Below are 23,800 nucleotides of genomic sequence, written 5' to 3'. Positions count from 1 at the left end.
GGTTCTGGGATTGGGTAGGGGTATTGGTGTGTGCCTGTATATGTTTATCAAAATGGACAGAAAGTTTGGCCACGTGGTATGCCGATGGTAAATGAGTGGCTCTCTCTCACGGATAGACTACAGGAAGGCTTTCCTGAATTATATGAAGATTTAGACCGAAAAGCATTTTTCTGACATAGTCAGATAATTGAGAGACCAGCAGTCATATGGCATGAATTATCCAGAAGTTCAGCACAATTTTCTATTATTCTATGATTGAGTTGCACATTAATGAGCAAAAAGACTGGACATCATCATCTTGAATCTCAGTTTCAGAGAAGCTGAGGCAAAGCTGGTTGTTACATTTCTTGAAGGACAGCAGTCATATGAAGTACTAGGAAATCCATTATTCTATTCTAAAATAAAGTTCTGGTGCATTTTCATTCTTAGCAGAAAGGTAAGTACTTGAGAAAACTTAAGTCAAATTTGTTAATTTTGAATTTTAAAAATTGATTTAAAATGATAACCCTTTGCTTTTTAAAACTTTCCATTTTCCACAGAAGATCTGTGGTTGATTGATATATAATTCTTTGAAGATGCCTGGATTACTGTAAAAAAAAAAAAAAAAAGCCACTTGCCTTTAAATTTTTCACCGTGAGATACCTTCTTTACAAAATAGGTAAGTAAAAATTTCTAGTGCACACTCTGCTTTGGAGGACATAGTCGTTCTAAGCCAGAATCTACTCCCATATTTGTCTTGATGTCTGGCTTGAAGAAAAGAACTATTTTCCAATGAAACCATCACCAAGTGTTATTCTAGAAATTATGAGAGATATCGAACTTGCCTGGAAAGGATGGGGCTAGGGCCACTGGAAAAAAGCTTCATGTAGAAGATGCAATTTGAGCAGGGCCTTAAAGGATGAATAGAATTTGAAAGCTGGGGAGTAGGCATGGCAGATAAGCAAAGTATATGATTATGGGTAAACATGGTATGTTGGGAAGACTCAGTGGGAGTGAAGGGTTTGCCTTGGGATATAATGGAGAATAAGATTGGCTATACTGGCTGGAGCCAGCTTTTGAAGAGCTCCAAGTCCAGCATTTAGACCAGGGGTTGCAAACCAGCAGCCCATAGGCCTCGTCTGGTCTGCAGATTTATTTAGTTTGGCCTCTAGGGGTATTTAAAAACTTGAGTCCTAAACAGGAATTTTACAGAAGAATTTGGATTACAAATGGTGGAAGATCTGATAACACTTTGGCCTCTATTCCTGCAGAGCCACAATGAACTAGAGGTGAGGAAGTAGTTGCCTTGTTTCGCTGAGGCACAGACTCTCCAGTGTGCTACGGTGTCCATAGCTCCTGTAGTTTCTCTAAGACTCAGGCCATTTACTATTTACCAGCTGAGGTCACTTGCCCTTTACCAGTACACTTGCACAGTTTTCTTATACTAAATAAATATTTCTCTGTACCCATGTCTCTAGCAGTAGCAGTTAAGAGAGACCATGAAAAAAAAGGGAGAAATAATTTTTTTTGTGGAATAAAGAATAGTACTATTTATTTAATATTAAACACCCAATATTTGTTTAATATTAAACATCCAACAATATTACCCCTTTCCATTACCTTTCTGGCTCATAGGAATTTGGTTAGATTATTTGACCCCTGTTTTTGACATTACATCAGTAGCCAATGAGAATTGCTCTAGATTTTTGCATGGAAGCCTGACATACTGAAAATGAAAAGTTCTCTCTTATTCCTGACCGCAGATTGTCCAACCTTCACATTTATTGTACACTATTTTCTACATGTTCTTTCTTGTTGGAAGGGAGGAAGGACCTTTAGATTTAATAGGACTGCCTGTAAGTTAAGGTGGAGCAGAAGGGAAGGGGACAAAGAAAACTGGAAAGAGGGGGCCATGTCCTTCCTTTTCTTTCTTTCTTACACTTGAGTGCTGTTTAGAACCTTATCATTTCTTACGTTTCTGTTAATTGAGGGCAAGAATCATTCATCTAACACAGTAGTTGGAATCCAATATATTTTTGTTGAATTATTAACGGGAAATAAAATATGACTTCAAATACCAATAATTTTCTATTAGTTTGAAATTCTGCATTTGGAGGTTTTCAGTTGCATAAAATGCTTCTGGTCAGAAGCAAGGAATGGGGATGAGTGAGCATGAGGTTGTCACTAATACATGAGAGAGAGATTACCCTAAATGTGCATGGGGATGATTAAATAACAAGAATGTATTCCATCCTGCCACTGTAACTTGGATGTGAAACCATACATTGCTTATTAAGTATTTTCCAGTCTATATAAGAGAAGCTAGAGAGAGAATTCTCAATTATTTTCAGAAAAAAACTTACCAGTTTTTGTAGGAAATTCTCAAAATCATTCTTAACTTCGTAAGGTTTCTTGGTAGCCTTTGCTTGGAGCCTAATCATGAAAGAAAGAAAATTGGTAACCAAACTAATTGTTTTCACACTGACACCAACTAAGAGCCACGATTTACGAAGAGTTTAATATGCTGGGCATTTGCCACCACTTTACATATATTAATTCAGTTACTCTGACAACAATCTTAGGAAGTAGGTACTGCTATTATCCTATGTTATAGATGAGGAAAGAGGCTCAGATAGGTTAACTGACCTGTCCACAGTCATACAGCTAGCAAGTAATAGAGGATTTGAACCCAAGCAGTGTGACTTGCGCCCTCTATTCTAACCACTGTGTGACACTGCATCCCAGCAGTGAAGCATCCTCTTCAGTGAGATGGTTCACACAGTAAGTATTCCCTCAACTAATTCCACTCACTGGGCTCCAGTGCAGATTTTAAGATGAGTCACTGGGGAGGGAAGAGTAAAAGGGACTGGCCCGGGAAAGATCTGGGGGAGAGAGAGAAAGAGAGATGGAAAAGGATAAAGGGTGAGGGGGGCGCTTACTAGACTGTAAGCTCATCAAGGGTGGGGATCCAGGAATCTATCATGATTTCTGTCACCATGTACTCATTCAAGAAATATTTTTAAGGAGTTGAATAGTTGAATTGAGGAGGCAGCAGGAAACTTTCCAGAGATCTACGGATAAAGACAGAAGCAGAGGTAGGCCAGGCAAGGAACGATAGGAACTTGGGACAAGGGAGAGACAGCAAGAGAAACATAGATGAGAGAAAGAAAAATGAAAAATGGTATAAGGCTATTGATTTCACTGGCGATTTTCAAGTGAAACATTTGAAATTATTCTGTGAAATCTGTAGGAAGTGAAATTTTCTAAAAATTCCAAATACACTTTGCTGAAGCATGAACTTTGGATTAGCTAAACCCCTATAAGGCCTGCTCTAGGTTTCTCTAGCATATAGCCTAGGGGGTCCCCTGAGGGCACCCACTAGGGCTACCTCTGAGGGGCCTCTTGCGTTAGTATTCTCTGACTAACAAATACTCCCTTACTCTTTCTCTACTTTATCTCTGCCAATTTTATCTCCTTAACCTAGGTTTTCTCCTCACTTCTTACTACTCTTTTGGACTATTCTTCCCTGCTTTTCTAAAATCTGGCTCTGAGTCTCTTTCTCATAGTCATATTTAAATATCCCTGGTGCCCTTTTTTCAGTAACACACTCTTAGAATCTTCTTGACTTCAAGTCATCCTGAGACTGGTTCATCTCACTTTGTGAAAATCAATCCATCTTCCAACCTACTTTTTTTTTTTTTATAGTAATTGTATTTTTTTATTGTATCATGTTTTTAAACATCTTTATTGGAGTATAATTGCTTTACAATGGTGTGTTAGTTTCTGCTTTATAACAAAGTGAATCAGCTATACATATACACATATCCCCATATCTCCTCCCTCTTGAGTCTCCCTCCCACCCTCCCTATCTCACCCCTCTAGGTGGTCACAAAGCACCGAGCTGATCTCCCTGTGCTGTGCGGCTGCTTCCCACTAGCTATCTATTTTACATTTTCCAACTCACTTTAATTTACAGTTCCCCTCTTCTTTTTTTTTAATAACAGCTTTGTGATATGTTACATAACCTAAAATCCACCCTTTCAAAGTATAAAATTCAGTAGGTTTTAGTATATTCACAAAGTTTTGCAAGTGTCACCACTACCCAATCTCCCATCTTTCTATCTTTCCTTTCCATGACTATCTTTTTTTGAAGATTACAGATAGAAACTTGGACACTGTGCCTATAAATTTAACAGGCACGTGGGAGTCATATACCCAAATGAGTATTTTCCCCTTCACTTTCTCCAGCTATGTGCCATCGCATAAAACATATTTGAGTGCTTCTTGTGAGTTGCTCTGAAAACCAGTCTGCATCCTTTTGCATATCTTGAGTGGTGAGAAATCCTGTCCTCTATAGATGTGATTTTTGGGAACTTGTATAAGCCATCTGGAATCAGATCTTATGTGTTGTGAAGGGGAAAGCTGGGTGATAAAATTTTTAGTGAAAAATGAAGTAAGATTTTAAAGTAATGAGTTGAATTTTCTCATGTGACTGGGAGACTAGCTCTATAAGTTCCAAAATAGCAATTAGAAGTATGGCAGCATGACTGGCACAAAATTGTGGTTTCCCATAGGGGTTTATTTGAAGGGCTGTACTCATCTGACATTTATTCTTGCCTATGTGGATGTACTGGAAGAAGTGGGTTAGTCCCAACACTTTATAGTTTTCTTTTTTACACTGTCATAAAATAAACAAATATGCCCAACTTTCCTTGTTTCAGTGGGGTACAATGTTTGTATGTATAGGGGAAGCAGCAGGGGCAGAAAGGGACAAAGAACTAGCCTGAGACCAGCTAAATAGGTTGTTTTCCTAGTTTACTCTTCCCATGCTTATGAGTCTATATTTAAAAGGCCCTCAGCTTAAGTCCTATATCTGGTAGAGTAAAAGGAGATGATGATAATGTTTAGCAATTAATTAAATTAGAGTGATTATGTGGATAACAAAGTTAGTGTTACTCTAGATGAACTACGGAGTAGAAAACTTCTGCAGATATTCCAGTTAATGAATTTTTACATATTAAACCCATTGTGGTTTACGTAACACATTTGTTCAATTAAAATGTTTTTAAGCACTATGATTTGAATAAGAAACAAACCTATGAAGCTCCTTGTCAACTCTTTCCTGTCGCTGTCTTAGGAGTTTTATTTCTTCACTAATTATGTGCTTTTCTCTATAAAGTCAAAGTTTGGAGTTAAATTTTAAAATAAAGCAGGCAGTTCTCATTGAGAACGAATAAATCAACAATTTGCTGCCTTCCACATATCAGTAAAGGTCCATTACAAAACAGTTCTTCAGCATCCCCTCCCAATGCACCACTTGGTATGAGGAATCCCCCAGCACACTGCCCCTTATAAACATGTGCCAAAGGCATCACCCATGTCAGCTGAGTACAGCCTGGACTCCACCTTGCTGTTCCCACATGGGCCCTCTTACAAGGTGCCCATCCCTGTTCTTCCCACTGAAAACTGGCAATCTAAGGGCTCTGTGTGTGTGTCTGTGTGCGTGCATGCGCATGTGTGTATCTCAGTGGGAGGGGAATGGGGCCCTGGGGAAAGTAGAGGCTCAGACTTCTGTCCTGCCTGCTGGATAGGACAAGGCTGGCTGCTCTTCTGTTTACCTCTCTTTGATTTGTTTCCGGAACAGCATCAGGTACCCAAAGGGTAGGATGCCCATCCTTTCTCCCCTTTAAGGCAATAAGACAACTAGGCAGTGACCTTGATATCATAGACAGAAGAATTGGACCCTGCCAATCTGTCCTCATAAAAATCGATGGGCATCCTCATTAAGCCATTTCTCGCTTCCTGGCACATAAGAATACCATAACTGGCCAAGAGTAATCATTTTAGTTAAGCACAAAAAACTTAAAATGTTTCCCAAGAAAACGTTTCCGAAAAGACCTCCTTGTCTTGCTTTCCTCCATATCACCCCTGCTGCCACCCCAGCTACAAGGAACTCCTTCTATTACAGACAACCTTTCTTTTCTTCTTCCAGGGCTTATCTTTGTAAATGAACAATACTCCAATCTCTCTTCCTGGGAACTCTCTCCTGGTCTCTCCACGTTGGGGTGCATCCTCCCACCCAGACCACAGGAAAGCTTCCTTCCTTTTTTCAATCCCTGACATGTGCCGTGTCTCCATGGTTACAACATACATCCTTGACACTTACCTGAAAAGAATCTCCGAGTCTGTAAGATGCTCAGAGGCGACTCTCCTCGTCAGTAAAATAAGAAGCTTAGTTGTAGATAATTTCTATGATTGCTTATAGCTCTAAAGGATTCTATGATTTTATATTTATCAATAGTATGGAGTCAACTTACATTCTAAAATCCTTTTGGTTGTTTGAAAATTGTCTTTTTGCCTCCTTTAGAATATCACAGTAAGTTGGAGCAGGTGGTGTGATAGGCTTATGGTTAAGGAAAGATTTTCAACTAGGAAAACTTGGGAGAGGTTAACAGTATCCTTCACAGGGGGACTCAGGGAGCCATCTTGCCTGGGCTTCCCAGTCATGAAGGGTCTCGAGTATAAACACGAATATTATGTCTGGCGTTGCACTGAAAGGACCAAAAGGAGACAATACCCATCAGACTACTTTAAACTTATATCCCATTATCTGGACCACACCATCCATAGCGCACAAGGACTTAGTAGTTTCATAAATCCCGTAATTACTATTTTCATGTTTTTTTGGTGTGCTTTACAGGAGGTGATTTGTTAAATGTAAATATTAAAAATGTACATTTGGTAACTCTGTTTAGACATTTCTTCATTTCTACATATACTGAGGACTTCAAAGTCTCTTGACTTCTGAGGGGCTCTGGAGGTGACTGGCAGCATATGTTGGCTGCCTCAGTTAGCCCGACCTCTGCTAAGTGCATGGGAAAGGATGATAAGCAGAAGATATAAATGTTCTGCTAATGTGGCTGCAGCTCTTCTACTGTCTGTTTCTGGTACAGCCTGTGGCTGTGTCCCTAACGCTGGTCTTAATCCATGTCTGTGTCTGGAAGGCAGACGCTTCCCTCTGAAGTGGCAATTGGTAAATGACTCAAGGAGGCAGCCCTCATCTTGTGTTAAGACCTTAGCCTCACTGGTAAACTAGGAGCTCTTAAACCTCTGCAGTCACCAAGATGCAGGGAATGAGTCTGTCCTCCCATGGTCCCACTCTCCAACCTGAACCACACTTCAGTATTACCTCCATCTTTCTCTGAATGCAATTTTCTCATTTAAAACACATTTATGCTCCCTTCAAGGATGTCCTTGATGCTCATTTTAATCTTAATCATCTGGTATAAGAATGTTAGGAAAAGCTCAGTGGATCTGGTCCCTGGGACAAGACCACATAGGCACTTAACCTTATGACCTTAATTTCCTGAGTATTGTATCTCAGTTGAGATAACCAGAAGGAAAAACATAAATGGCTCCACAACAAAGATTCTCACAATAAACTTGAATAAAATTTATGTCTTTCCTATGACACTCTAAACTACTCAGAAAGTATCTTCAATCACTTATACTTTGAATATTAAGGTCTTAGAATCAAGGAAAAGAACATTTGTTTTCTGTGTACTCCAGATGACTTTCTCAGCAATGCCAGGGTGATAAATTCTCTCTGCCAGCCATAGAACCTGTTTAAGAAGGTTCCTTAACAGCATCACTAAGTTGCTGGGAAGCAGTGTTGACAGCAGACCATACTCCATCCTATTAAGCACAGAGTTTGCGAGGGTCTGGATGATTATGTTATCCTGAATAGGATAGGAATTCTCTGAAATAGATTTTACAGAGAAGTCCGCTGCTCTTTATGATGCATTCCAAGTTTACTTTAACCCCTTCATCACAGCTAGGTTTTAGAGTATGGTTTTCCTTAAAGAAAGAGATAAGCCTGGAGGGGGATCAAGATGGCGGAGGGGAGAATGTGGAGCTCACCTTCCCCCACAAACACATCAAAAATACATCTACATGTGGAACATTTCTCACAGAAAACCAGCTGGAGACTGGCAGAAGATCTCCTATATAACCAAAGCTGCAAGAAAGATCTCCACATAACTGAGTAGGATGGAACAAAAGGAATCAGGACAGGACTGGTGTCCCTGGGAGGGATCTATAAAGGAGAAAAAGTCTACGTGGGCAGACCCTGGGGAGTCCCCTTGCCTACTGGGAAATCCGCTGGGACAGATAGAGGGGCTGGAGAAGCCCAGACTCTACTTGTGAGGAGTGCGTGTGTGCTGGCTTGCTGACAATCAGGACAGAGAGAGACTGGCAGCTGGCTTGCCACACTTCCCAATATCAGGTGTGCACCAGGCGGGGCTACAAATACGTGCAATGGCCAAGCACTGAATCTCTGGCAGACAGACCCTGGGAGAGGACTCAATCTAGCTTAGTGGAGATAGCTTGGAGGGCCTGGGGTATAGTCCGGGCCAGACTGCAGAGCTCTTTGTCACTGCTTGCATGGCAGGGGCGGGTCCAGCTGTGGTGGATTTTGTCAGCGCCTGCAAAGGGTGATGCTACAGAGATGCTCAGGGGGTGCTGAGTCTCAGATGGAGAGCCCCTGGGTAGGAGTATGCAGTGGTTGGTTTCCCAAAGGGAGTTCACTGGCTCTGCCCACCCCACACCGCAACTTGGAGCAGCATCTGGCACGGACAGGTCCTGGGAGAGGTCTGGCACAGAGGCAGCCTAGGTCTCAGGCAGCAGCACAACCACCTTGATGCCTGCAGCCACAAAGCCCCAGCCCCCAGCACCAGCCCATTCCACACCACAGCCTAGCACTAGGTCTGGGATGAACACAACAGGAAAAGAGATGTGGCATTTGGCTGCTTCTAGACAGAACCGCCCATGTCTGCATGGGTAATGCATAGATTCACTGTGATGACACGGGCCTCACTTGCTTCAGCAGTCACCTCCTTTGGAGCAGGTCATGCACTCAAGGTCAAAGGAGCCTGAGTGAACCTGACCCTCAGGGCTTTTACTCTGACAACTGGGGAGCAGACACCACCACTGACAGGGCTGTAACAGCCACAGAGCAAGGAGGAGGCCCCACCCAACATCCAGCGTAGGCTCTGGACACCACACCAGTTACTCCCCTATCAAGGGGATAACAACCAGCACACTCTGAGGAAAGATGTGGCTGGTACCCATACTGAAACCAGCCCTCGCACCAGAATATTGGATTCACAGTCTACACAGGGATGCTTCCAAATAAAAATACCCCTTCAAGACCACAGTAGATAACTGTTTCTCCTAAATTCATAGAGACAGAGAAAGTTAAGTAAAATGAAAAAGCAGAGAAACTACTCCAAATTAAAATAAAAGAAATCCCCTGAAAGAACAAATAATGAAACAGACCTCACCAGTCTACTATACCCTGAGTTCAAAAAAGGAGGTAATAAAAATGCTAAAGGAATTAAAAGATTGATAGAAATGCAGATCACTGTAGTAAGGAACTAGAAAATATCAAATCAAAATTAGACAACTCAGTTAGTGAGATAAAAACCAATCTAGAAGCAATGAATAGCAGACTAAATAACACAGAAGAATGAATATGTGATCTGGAGGACATATTAATGGAAATCACCCAATCAGAAGAGCAGACAGAAAGACAAATGAAAAAAATGAAAGCAGCATACAAAATCTATAGGATAATATAAAGCATGCCAAACTATGCATAAGCTGGGTTCCAGAAGGAAAAGAGAGAGAAAAGGAGATTGAAAGTGTATTTGGAGAAATTATTGCTGAAAACTTCCCAAACCTAAAGAAGGAAACAGATATCCAAGTACAAGAAGCACAGAGGATCCCAAACAAGATGAACCCAAACAGATGCACACCAACACGTATCATAATTAAAATGGCAAAAGTTAAAGATAAAGAGAGGATTCTAAAAGCAAGAGAAAACAAAGAGTCAGTTACATGAGAACCCCCATAAGGCTATCAGCTGATTTCTCTGCAGAAACTTTGCAGGCCAGAAGGGAGTGGCATGATATATTCAAAGTCCTGAAAGGGAAAACCTGAAACCTAGAATACTCTACCCAGCAAGATTATCATTTAGAATAGAAGGACAGATAAAGAATTTCTCAGACAAGCAAAACCCAAAAGAATTCAGCAATACTAAACCTATCCTAGAAGATATATTGAAGGGTCTTCTCTAAACAGAAAAGAAACAAGAATCTATAGGAAAGGGACAGTCACAATAGAAAAGGCAAATATATAAAAGGACTGAGATCACCTAAGCTAGTACATAGATTAAAAAACAATCAAAATTTTTTTGTAAAAGTGATTATAACAACAATTAGCAGCAAAAATTAAGATGTAAAATAGGACATCAAAATCAAAGAATGTGGGGGAGCGAACTATAAAAATGTGGATTGTTTAGAGTGTGTTTAAGCTTGTATGACTATCAGTTTAAAGCAAATAGATATAGTTAGGGGTCAACATACTTGAAAACCAGGGTAACCACAAATCAAGAACATACCATAGGTTCACAGATACCAAAAAGAAAGGAACTCAAGCATAATACAAAAGAACCATCAAAGCACAAAAGGAAAAACAAAAAGAAGAAACAAAGAACTACAATATTGACATGAAAACAAGGTTTAAAATGGCAATAAGTACATACCTATCAATAATTACTTTAAATGTCAATGGAACAAATGCTCTGATCAAAAGACACAGAGCAGCAGATTGGATAAGAAAACAAGAACCTACAATATGTCACTTACAAGAGAGACACTTCAAGGTGAAAGACACACACAGACTGAAAGTAAGAAGATGGAAAAAGATATTTCATGCAAATGGAAATGACAAGAAAGCAGGGGTAGCAATACTCATATCAAACAAAATAGACTTTAAAACAAAGTCCATAAGGAGGGACAAAGAAGGACTTTATATTATGAAAAAGGGACCAATACAAGAAGAGGATATTACACTCATTAATGTGCGTGCACCCAATATAGGAGCACTGAAAGATATAAAACAAATACTAACAGACATAAAGGGAGAACTTAACAGGAATACAACAGTAGGAGTCTTTAAAACCCCACTGACATCAATGGACAGATATTCTAGACAGAAAACCAATAAGGCAACAGAGGTCCTAAATGATATAACAGACAAGGTGGACTTATTTGGTATCTACAGGACCCTACATCCAAAACACCCAGAATACACATTCTTGCCAAGTGTGCATGGAACATTCTCTAGGATAGACCACATATTAGGTCACAAAACAAGCCTCAACAAATTTAAGAGGCTAGAAATTATTTCAAGTATCTTTTCTAACCACAATGGTATGAAACTAGAAATCAACCACAAGAAGAAAAATGGGAAAAGAACACATGGAGACTAAACAAGATGCTATTAAAAAACCAATGGGTCAATAATGAAATCAGAAAATACTTCAAGACAACTGACAATGAAAACACAACTTTACAAAAACTATGGGATGCAGCAAAAGCAGTTCTAGAAGGGAAGTTCATAGTAATACAGGCCTTCCTCAAGGAACAAGAAAAATCTCAAAAAACCTAACCTACCACTTAAAAAATCAGAAAAAGAAGAACAAAACTCAAAGTCAGCAGAAGGACTGAAATAATAAAGATCAGAGAGAAAATAAATTAAGTAGAGAACAGAATAGCAATTGAAAGCATCAATGAAACCAAGAGATGTTTTTTGGAAAAGAGAAACAAAATCGACAAACCTCTAGCCAAGCTCACCAAGAAGAAAAGAAAGAGGACCCAAATAAACAAAATAAGAAATGAAAGTGGAGAAATAACAACGGATACTGCAGAAGTACAAAAAATCATAAGAGAATACTATGAACAGTTATATGCCAATAAATTGGACAACCTAGAAATGGACACGTTTTTAGAAACAGCCTGCCAAAATTGAGTTAAGAAGAAACAGATGATTTGAGCAGACTGATCACTAGATGTAAAATAGAATCTGCAATAATTTAAAAAAAAAACTCCCTGCAAACAAAAATCCAGAACCAGATGGCTTCACTGGGGAATTCTACCAAACATACAAAGAACTTATACCTATCCTTCTCAAACTATTCAAAAAAAAAAAAAAAAAAACTGAAGAGGAAGGAACACTCTCAAATTCATTCTGTGAAGCCATCACCCTGATACCAAAACCAGACAAAGACACTACCAGAAAAGAAAGTTACAGGACAATATCTTTGATGAATATAGATGCAAAAATCCTCAACAAAATATTAGCAAACTGAACCCAACAATACATAAAAAGACCTACATCATGATCAAGTTGGATTTATCCCAGGGTCGTAAGGATGGTTCAACATACACAAATAAATCAATGTGATACACCATATTAAGAAAAGGAAAGGCAAAAAACACGTGATCATCTCAATAGACACAGAAAAAGCATTTGACCAAAGTCAACATCCATTCATGACAAAAACTCTCACCAAAATGGGTACAGAGGGAACATATCTCAACATAATAAAGGCATTTACAACAAACCCACAGCCAACCTAATACTCGACGGTGAAAAGCTGAAGGCCTTCCTGCTAAATTCAGGAACAAGACAAGGATGCCCACCCTCTCCACTGTTATTCAACATCATATTGGAAGCTGTAGTCACAGCAATCAAGTAAGAAAAAGAAATAAAAAGTATCCAAATTGGAAGGGAAGAAGTAAAACTGTCACCATTTGTAGATGACATGAAACTCTATATAGAGAAACCTCAAGTCTCCACACAAAAAGTATTAGATCTAATACATGAATTCAGCAAGGTAGCAGAATACAAGATTAATATACAGAAATCTGTTTCATTTCTTTACACTACAATGAAGTATCAGAAAGAGAAAGTAAAAAAAAAAATCCATTTAAAATTGTGTCCAAAAAAAGTAACTAGGAATAAGCTTAACCAAGGAGGTGAAAGAACTATTTGCTAAAAACTATAAAACACTAACAAAAGAAACTGAAGAAGATTCAAAGAAATGGAAAGATATCCTATGCTCTTGGATTAGAAAAATTAATATTATCAAATTGGTCGTACTGCCTGAAGCAATCTACAAAGTTAATGCAATCCCTATCAAAATACCCATGACATTTTTCACAGAACTAGAACAAATAATCCTAAAATTTATATGGAACCACAAAAGACTTAGAATTGCCAAAGCAATCCTGAGGAAAAAGAGCAAAGCTGGAGGCACAACCCTTCCAGATTTTAGACAATACTACAAAGCTACAGTAATCAGAACATCATGGTATTGGCAAAAAAAGAGATATATGGATCAATGGAACAGACTTATAGAGCCCAGAAATAAACTCACACACATACAGTCAATTAATCTACTTAGAGTATACAATGGAGTAAATACAGTCTCGTCAACAAGTGGTGCTGGGAAAGCTAGAGAGCTACACGTAAATCAATGAAATAGAACATTCCCTCACACCACATACAAAAATAAACTCAAAATGGTTAAATGATCTAAATATAAGACATGACACCATAAAACAGAAGAGAACACAGGCAAAACATTCTCGGACATAAGTTGTAGCAATATTTTCTTAAATCAGTTTCTCAAGGCAAAAGAAATAAAAGCAAAAATAAACAAATGGGACCTAATCAAACTTAAAAGCTTTTGCACAGCAAAGGAAACCATCAACAAAACAAAAAGGCAACCTACTGAATGGGAGAAAATATTTGCAAATGATGCAACCAACAAGGGGTAAATATCTAAAATATACAAGCAGCTCATACAACTCAATATGGAAAAACCAAACCACCCCATCAAAAAATGGGCAGAAAACCTAAATAGACATTTCTCGAAAGAAGACATACAGATGACCAACAGGCACATGAAAAGATGCTCAACATCGTTAATTATTAGAGAAAAGCAAATCAAAACCACAATGAGGTATTACCTCACACCAGTCAGAATAGCTATCGTCAAAAAGTCTACAAATAGGGACATCCCTGGTGGCACAGTGGTTAAGAATCTGCCTGCCAATGCAGGGGACATGGGTTCGAGCCCTGGTCCAGGAAGATCTCACATGCCGCAGAGCAACTAAGCCCATGCGCCACAACTACTGAGCCTGTGCTTAGAGTCCTTGAGCCACAACTACTGAGCCCACGCGCTGCAACTACTGAAGCCCACGTGCCTAGAGCCTGTGTTCCACAACAAGAGAAGCCACCACAATGAGAAGACCGCGCACTGCAATGAAGAGTAGCCCCTGCTCACAGCAACTAGAGAAAGCCCGCATGCAGCAACAAAGACCCAACAGAGCCAAAAAAAAAAAAAAAAAGCTTTATAAAAAAAAAGTCTACAAATAATAAATGCTGGAGAGGGTGTGGAAAAAAGGGAACCCTCCTACACTGTTGGTGGGAATGTAAATTGGTGCAGCCACTATGGAAGACAGTATGGAGATTCCTTAAAAAACTAAAAATAGAACTACCACATGACCCAGGAATCCCACTCCTGGGCATACATATTGAGACAATGAAAACTCTAATTCAAAAAGATACACACATCCCTCTGTTCATAGCAGCACTATGTACAATAGTCAAGACATGGAACCAACCCAAATGCCAACAGGTTCAAGAAGAAGTGGTATATATATGTGTGTGTGTGTGTGTATAAATATATATATATATACATATATATATATATATTTGAAGGATCAAATATATATATGTAATAGAGTATTACTCAGCATTATAAAAATGAAATATTGCCATTTGTAGCAACATGGATGGACCTAGATAATATTATACTATGTGAAGTAAGTCAGACAAAGACAAATATATAATATCACTTATATGTGGAATCTAAAAAATAATACAAATGAATGTATGTATTAAACCGAAACAGACTCACAGACATAGAAAACAAACTTACGGTTAACAAAGGGGAAAGGGAGTGGGGGAGTTATAAAATAGGAGTATGGGAAATTAACAGATACATACTACTATACATAAAATAGATAAGCAACAAGGATTTACTATATAGCCCAGGGAACTATATTCATGATCTTGTAATAAGCTACAATGAAAAATAATCTGAAAAAATATATAAAATATATATATATATAATATATATAAAAGTGAATTACTTTGCTGTACACCTGAAACTAACACAATATTGTAAATCAACTATACTTCCATAAAAAAAGAGATAAGCCTGACTTTACTGTTTAATGTCACAACAGTATATGTTTCTTAAACTTATAATTTAATGAAAAGTTTATTTGCATTATGTAGGTGAAAATCACATCAGTGTAGTGATAGCATCTGGCCTTCCCAGGAGGCAGACCAATAGTGACAACTGCATGTACACATGAGCAATGAGAATGCTCTCATTATTGGCTTCAAGGACACATTCAAGAAATAGCCCTCTTCGGGGTCAGCATGAAGCAAAATTGGGAAGTCAACAGAGTGTGTGTCTTCGGTGCCTTTCACTCATCTTCCCTCTCGATGCTCTTCTTTTAGTACCCTCTTAGTTCTTCATTGCTCCTTGGTTGGCATTAACAGGCCACATTTCCCACAGATTATAGAGTGCCATGCTGGAGATTCAGCTCTAGTTCTCCCACTATGGTCAGCACTTGCCACCTAGGGCCATGGTAGCCAAGGTAGTTGACAGGGTTGGCCCTCCTTTTCCTTATCTGTAAAGTATGAGGGTTGAGCTTCATGGTTTTGTAGCTCTCATCCTGTTATAATTTTCTATCACAAAAATTTTCTACCTCTATTAGAGGTAGAAAATGAGCCTATTTAAGTTCCGACCTATCACTGGGGTAATGGCAAAAGGCTTGGAGAGAGTGGGGTGGAATTTGAGATTTTTGCAAAGGAATATAGGAGAGAATCTGTTTACTATTTAGATATGGGGGCTGGATAAGAGATAGGGAGAAGGAAGGATCAACTATGGCAAGGATAATGATGGAATCACTTTATAGAAATTGGGAAGATTGTCAATTTGAAGGTTGTATTATAGGGGATGAGAAGGTATTTTAAAAATGGGCATGAGACTAGATAGCAGAACTCAGCATCAGCTGTTTAATTTGGGGGCACTCAGAACAAGGAATGACAGGAACCAAGATGGCAGAGCAGAAGGACGTGCTCTCACTCCCTCTTGAGAGAACACCAGAATCACAACTAGCTGCTGGACAATCATCGACAGGAAGACACTGGAACTCACCAAAAATGATACCCCACATCCAAAGACAAAGGTGAAGGCAAAATGAGACGGCGGGAGGGGTGCAATCACACTAAAATCGAATCCCATTACTGCTGGGTTGGTGACCCACAGACTGGAGAACACTTATACCACAGAAGTCCACCCACTGGAGTGAAGGTTCTGAGCCCCACGTCAGGTTCCCAACCAGGGGTCTGGCAACGGGAGGAGGAATTCCTAGAGAATCAGACTTTGAAGGCTAGTGGGATTTGATTGCAGGACTTCAACAGGACTGGGGGAAACAGAGACTACACTCTTGGAGGGCACACACAAAGTAGTGTGTGCATCGGGACCCAGGGGAAGGAGCAGTGACCCCAGGGGAGACTGAACCAGACCTACCTGCTAGTATTGGAGGGTCTCCTGCAGAGGTGGCCAGTGGCTGTGGCTCACCGTGGGGACAAGGACACTGGCAGCAGAAGTTCTGGGAAGTACTCCTTGGCATGAGCCCTCCCAGAGTCCACCATTAGCCCCACCAAACAGCCCGGGTAGGCTCCAGTGTTGGCTTGCCTCAGGCCAAACAACCAACAGGGAGGGAACCCAGCCCCACCCATCAGCAGTCAAGTGGATTAAAGTTTTACTGAGCTCTGCCCACCAGAGCAACAGTCAGCTCTACCCACCACCAGTCCCTCCCATTAGGAAACTTGCACAAGCCTCTTAGATAGCCTCATCCACTAGAGGGCAGACAGCAGAAGCAAGAGGAACTACATCCTGCAGCCAGTGGAACAAAAACCACATTCAGAGAAAGATAGACAAGATGAAAAGGCAGAGGGCTATGCAGCAGATGAAGGTACAAGATAAAACCCCAGAAAAACAACTAAATGAAGTGGAGATAGGCAACCTTCCAGAAAAAGAATTCAGAATAATGATAGTGAAGATGATCCAGGACCTTGGAAAAAGAATGGAGGCAAAGATCTAGAAGATGCAAGAAATGTTTAACAAAGACCTAGAAGAATTAAAGAACAAACAAACAGAGGTGAACAATACAATAACTGAAATGAAAACTACACTAGAAGGAATCAATAGCAGAATAACTGAGGCAGAAGAATGGATAAGTGACCTGGAAGACAGAAGGGTGGAATTCACTGCTGCAGAACAGACTAAAGAAAAAAGAATGAAAAGAAATGAAGACAGCCTAAGAGACCTCTGGGACAACATTAAACGCAACAACATTCGCATTATAGGGGTCCCAGAAGGAAAAGAGAGAGACAAAGGACCCGAGAAGATCTTTGAAGAGATTATAGTTGAAAACTTCCCTAACACGGGAAAGGAAATAGCCTCCCAAGTCCAGGAAGTACAGCGAGTCCCATACAGGATAAACCCAAGGAGAAACACGCCAAGACACATAGTAATCAAACTGGCAAAAATTAAAGACAAAGAAAAATTATTGAAAGCGGCAAGGGAAAAACAACAAATAACATACAAGGGAACTCCCATAAGGTTAACAGCTGATCTCTCAGCAGAAACTCTATAAGCCAGAAGGGAGTGGCATGATATAATTAAAGTGATGAAAGGGAAGAACCTACAACCAAGATTACTCTACCCGGCAAGGATCTTATTCATATTCGATGGAGAAATCAAAAGCTTTACAGACAAGCAAAAGCTAAGAGAGTTCAGCACCACCAAACCAGCTCTACAACAAATGCTAAAAGAACTTCTCTAAGTGGGAAACAAGAGAAGAAAATGACCTACAAAATCAAGCCCAAAACAATTCAGAAAATGGTCATAGGAACATATATATCGATAATTACCTTAAAGGTGAATGGATTAAATGTTCCCACCAAAAGACACAGGCTTGCTGAATGGATACAAAAACAAGACCCATATATATGCTGTCTACAAGAGACCCACTTCAGACCTAGGGGCACATAAACACTGAGAGTGAGGGGATGGAAAAAGATATTCCATGCAAATGGAAATCAAAAGAAAGCTGGAGTAGCAATACTCATATCAGATAAAATAGACTTTAAAATAAAGAATGTTACAAGAGATAAGGAAGGGCACTCCATAATGATCAAGGGATCAAACCAAGAAAAAGATATAACAATTATAAATATATATGCACCCAACATAGGGGCACCTCAACACATAAGGCAACTGCTAACTGCTATAAAAGAGGAAATTGACAGTAACACAACAATACTGGGGAACTTTAACACCTCACTTATACCCATGGACAGATCATCCAAAATGAAAATAAATAAGGAAACAGAAACTTTAAATGACACAATAGACCAGATAGATTTAATTGATATTTAGAGGACATTCCATCCAAAAACAGCAGATTACACTTTCTTCTCAAGTGTTGCCGGAACATTCTCCAGGATAGATCACATCTTGGGTCACCAATTAAGACACAGTAAATTTAAGAAAACTGAAGTCATATCAAGCACCTTTTCTGACCACAACGCTATGAGATTAGAAATCAATTACTGGGGAAAAAACGTAAAAAACACAAACACATGGAGACTAAACAATACGTTACTAAATAACCAAGAGATCAGTGAAGAAATCAAAGAGGAAATCAAAAAATACCTAGAGACAAATGACAATGAAAACACGACGACCCAAAACCTATGGGATGCAGCAAAAGCAGTTCTAAGAGGGAATTTTATAGCTATACAAGCCTACCTCAAGAAATAAGAAAAATCTCAAAAAAAATCTAACCTTACACCTACAGGAACTAGAGTAAGAAGAACAAACAAAACCCAAAGTTAGCAGAAGGAAAGATATCATAAACATCACAGCAGAAATAAATGAAATAGAAACAAAGAAAACTATAGCAAAGATCAATAAAACTAAAAGCTGGTTTTTGAGAAGATAAACAAAATTGATAAACCATTAGCCAGACTCATCAAGGAAAAGAGGGAGAGGACTCAAATCAATAAAATTAGAAATGAAAAAGGAGAAGTTACAACAGACACCGCAGAAATACAAAGCATCCTACGAGACTACTACAAGCAACTCTATGCCAATAAAATGGACAACCTGGAAGAAATGGACAAATTCTTAGAAAGGTATAACCTTCCAAGACTGAATCAGGAAGAAATAGAAAATATGAACAGATGAATCACAAGTAAGGAAATTGAAACTTTGATTAAAAATCTTCCAACAAACAAAAGTCCAGGACCAGATGGCTTCACAGGTGAATTCTATCAAACATTTAGAGATGAGCTAACACCCATCCTTCTCAAACTCTTCCAAAAAATTGCGGAGGAAGGAACACTCCCAAACTCATTCTATGAGGCCACAATCACCCTGATACCAAAACCAGACAAAGATACTACAAAAAAAGAAAATTACAGACCAATATCACTGATGAATATAGATGCAAAAATCCTAAACAAAATACTAGCAAACAGAATTCAACAACACATTAAAAGGATCATACACCATGATCAAGTGGGATTTACCCCAGGGATGCAAGGATTCTTCAATATATGTAAATCAATAAATGTGATAAACCATATTAACAAATTGAAGAATAAAAACCGTATGATCATCTCAACAGATGCAGAAAAAGCTTTTGACAAAATTCAACACCCATTTATGATAAAAACTCTCCAGAAAGTGGGCATAGAGGGAACCTACTTCAACATAATAAAGGCCATATATGACAAACCCACAGCAAATATCATTCTCAATGGTGAAAAACTGAAGGCATTTCCTCTAAGATCAGGAACAAGACAAGGATGTCCACTCTCACTGCTATTATTCAACATAGTTTTGGAAGTCCTAGCCATGGCAATCAGAGAAGAAAAAGAAATGAAATCAATACAAATTGGAAAAGAAGAAGTAAAACTGTCACTGTTTGCAGATGACATGATACTATACATAGAGAATCCTAAAGATGCCACCAGAAAACTACTAGAGCTAATCAATGAATTGGTAAAGTTGCAGGATACAAAATTAATGCACAGAAATCTCTTGAATTCCTATACACTAATGATGAAAAATTGGAAAGAGAAATTAAGGAAACACTCCCATTTACCATTGCAACAAAAAGAATAAAATACCTAGGAATAAACCTACCTAGGGAGACAAAAGACCTGTATGCAGAAAACTATAAGACACTGATGAAAGAAAGTAAAGATGATACGAACAGATGGAGAGATATACCATGTACTTGGGTTGGAAGAATCAATATTGTGAAAATGACTATACTACCCAAAGAAATCTACAGATTCAATGCAATCCCTATAAAATTACCAATGGCATTTTTTACCAAACTAGAACAAAAAATGTTAAAATTTGTATGGAGACACAAAAGACTCCGAATAGCCAAAGCAGTCTTGAGGGAAAAAAAAAAAACGGAGCTGGAGGAATTAGACTCCCTGACTTCAGACTATACTACAAAGCTACAGTAATCAAGACACTATGGTACTTGCATGAAAACAGAAACATAGATCAATGGAACAAGATAGAAAGCCCAGAGATAAACCCATGCACCTATGGTCAACTAATCTATGACAAAGGAGGCAAGGATATACAACAGAGAAAAGACAGTCTCTTCAATAAGTGGTGCTGGGAAAACTGGACAGCTACATGTAAAAGAATGAAATTAGAACACTCCCTAACACCATACACAAAAATAAACTCAAAATGGATTAGAGACCTAAATGTAAGACCGGACACTATAAAACTCTTAGAGGAAAACATAAGAAGAACACTCTTTGACATAAATCACAGCAAGATCTTTTTTGATCCACCTCCTAGAGTAATGGAAATAAAAACAAAAATAAACAAATGGAACCTAATGAAACTTAAAAGCTTTTGCACAGCAAAGGAAACCATAAAGAAGATGAAAAGATGACCCTCAGAATGGGAGAAAATATTTGGAAACGAATCAACGGAGAAAGGATTAATCTCCAAAATATATGAACAGCTCATGCAGCTCAATATTAAAAAAACAAACAACCCAATCCAAAAATGGGCAGAAGACCTAAATCGACGTTTCTCCAAAGAAGACATGCAGATGGCCAAGAAGCACATGAAAAGCTGCTCAACATCACTAATTATTAGTGAAATGCAAATCAAAACTTATTGAGGTATCACCTCACACCAGTTAAAATGGGCATCATCAGAAAATCTACAAACAACAAATGCTGGAGAGGGTGTGGAGAAAAGGGAACCCTCTTGCACTGTTGGTGGGAATGTAAATTGATACAGCCACTATGGAGAACAGTATGGAGTTTCCTTAAAAAACTAAAAATAGAATTACCATATGACCCAGCAATCCCACTATTGGGCATATACGCAGAGAAAACCATAATTCAAAAAGACACATGCACCCCAATGTTCATTGCAGCACTATTTACAATAGCCAGGTCATGGAGGCAACCTAAATGCCCATCGACAGACAAATAGATAAAGAAGATGTGGTACATATATACAGTGGGATATTACTCAGCCATAGAAAGGAACGAAATTGGGTCATTTGTAGAGACGTGGATGGATCTAGAGACTGTCATACAGAGTGAAGTAAGTCAGAAAGAGAAAAACAAATATCGTATATTAACGCATATATGTGGAACCTAGAAAAATGGTACAGATGAACCGGTTTGCAGAGCAGAAATTGAGACACAGATGTAGAGAACAAATGTATGGACACCAAGGGGGGAAAGTGGCGGGGGGTGGGGGTGGTGGTGTGATGAATTGGGCGATTGGGATTGACATGTATACACTGATGTGTATAAAATTGATGACTAATAAGAACTTGCTGTATAAAAAAATAAATAAAATAAAATTGAAAAATTAAAAAAAAAAAAGGGCATGTTCTTACCATACGACCCAGCAATCCACTACTGGGCATATACCCTGAGAAAACCATAATTCAAAAAGAGTCATTTATGACAATGTTAACTGCAGCTCTATTTACAACAGCCTGGACATGGAAGCAAGCTAAGTGTCCACTGACAGATGAATGGATAAAGAAGATGTGGCACATATATACAATGGAATATTACTCAGCCATAAAAAGAAATGAAATTGAGTTATTTGTAGTGAGGTGGATGGACCTAGAGTCTGTCATACAGAGTGAAGTAAGTCAGAAAGAGAAAAACAAATACCATATGCTAACACATATATATGGAATCTAAAAAAAAAAGGTTATGAAGAACCTAGGGGCAGGACAGGAATAAACACAAAGACGTAGAGAATGTACTTGAGGACACGGGGAGGGGGAAATGTAAGCTGGGACGAAGTGAGAGAGTGGCATGGACATATGTACAACCACCAAATGTAAAATAGATAGCTAGTGGGAAGCAGCCTTATAGCACAGGGAGATCAGCTCGGTGCTTTGTGACCACCTAGAGGGGTGGAAGGGAGACATATGAGGGAGGGGATATGGGGATATATGTATATGTATAGCTGATTCACTTTGTTATAAAGCAGAAACTAACACACCATTGTAAAGCAATTATACTCCAATAAAGATGTTAAAAATAAAATGGGCATGTTCAGTTAGCTACTTTCTGCTAATATTTACAGGCATACCTCACCAATATTGCAGGTTCATCTTTGGCTGAAGGGAACATTGTGGCTGCTTTCGTCTATCCAGAGCACTAAAACTTTCTCCGTATCAGCAATAAGGCTGTTTTGCTTTCTTATCATTCATGTGTTCACTGGAGTAGGACTTTTCATTTCCTTTAAGAACTTTTCCTTTGCCTTCACAACATGGCTGTTTGGCACAAAAGGCCTAGCTTTTGGCCTATCTCGGGGTTTTGACATGCCTTCCTCACTAAGCTTAATCATTTGTAGCTTTTGATTTTAAGCGAGAGACGTGCAACTCTTCCTTTCACTTCCTTATCCCTCCATTATAGGGATATTAATTGGCCTAATTTCAATATTGTGTCTCAGGGAATAGGGAGGCCTGAGGAGAGGGAGAGGGGTTGGGGAACGGCTAGTTGGTGGAGCAGTCAGAACACACATTTATTAAGTTTGCCATCTTATATGGGTGTGGTACCTGGTGCCCCAAAACCTTAAGATAGTAACATCAAGGATCACTGATCACAAATCACCATAACAAATATAATAATAATAATGAAAAAGTTAGGAATATTGTGAGAATTACCAAAATGTGGCACAGAGACATGAAGTGAGCAAATGCTCTTGGAAAAATGGGGCTGACAGACACACTCGTAGCAGGGTTGCCATGAATCTTCAATTTGTAGAAAATGCAATATCCATAAAGTGCAAAAAAATGGGTTTTGCCTGTAATTTCTCCTTCAGAGTGCTGTTAGAATTTCAAAGATTTTATCCTTCTACAAACTTATATTGTGCCCTTGAGTATGAGTTCCATGATGAAGTATTTGGGAGCAAGATGGTGTTTCTCACTCTGAACTAATTGAATTTTCTTTTCTTTGCACATTCATCATAAACTATTAGTATTGAGACAAAGAACTGTTTTATTTCTCATAAATTATTAATTTTGAACATATGTCATTATTGAAATGAACTGGGTGTACATTCTTTATAAAGTCATTCTCATTGCCCACAAAATTTGGTCATAATTTTATATTCGTGTTGTGTAAGGAGTTGGTGCTAAGACTGTAGCATTTTCCTGCACTACTCAATGGTGATGGTTTTCAGTAGACTTCTGTTAATATTTGTTAATGAATATCCTAATTTTTATTCTCTTCAGAT

General features: G+C 38.8%; 1 protein-coding gene across 1 annotated transcript in view; it reads right to left on the bottom strand.

Annotated features, from left to right (window-relative positions):
• The window catches only part of FAM227B (family with sequence similarity 227 member B), a 263,560-nt gene that overhangs the window by 749 nt on the left and 239,011 nt on the right, over positions 1–23,800 (bottom strand). Inside the window, exon 12 of the mRNA XM_082453039.1 lies at positions 2,343–2,412. Coding sequence (XP_082309165.1) covers positions 2,374–2,412 — 39 coding nt within the window. The 3' untranslated portion in view covers positions 2,343–2,373. The remainder of the gene's footprint in view (positions 1–2,342; positions 2,413–23,800) is intronic.

This window comes from Balaenoptera physalus, assembly GCF_965194825.1.
Source record: "Balaenoptera physalus genome assembly, chromosome: 2".
NCBI lineage: Eukaryota > Metazoa > Chordata > Mammalia > Artiodactyla > Balaenopteridae > Balaenoptera > Balaenoptera physalus.
This window is presented reverse-complemented; position numbering and strand designations above follow the sequence as displayed.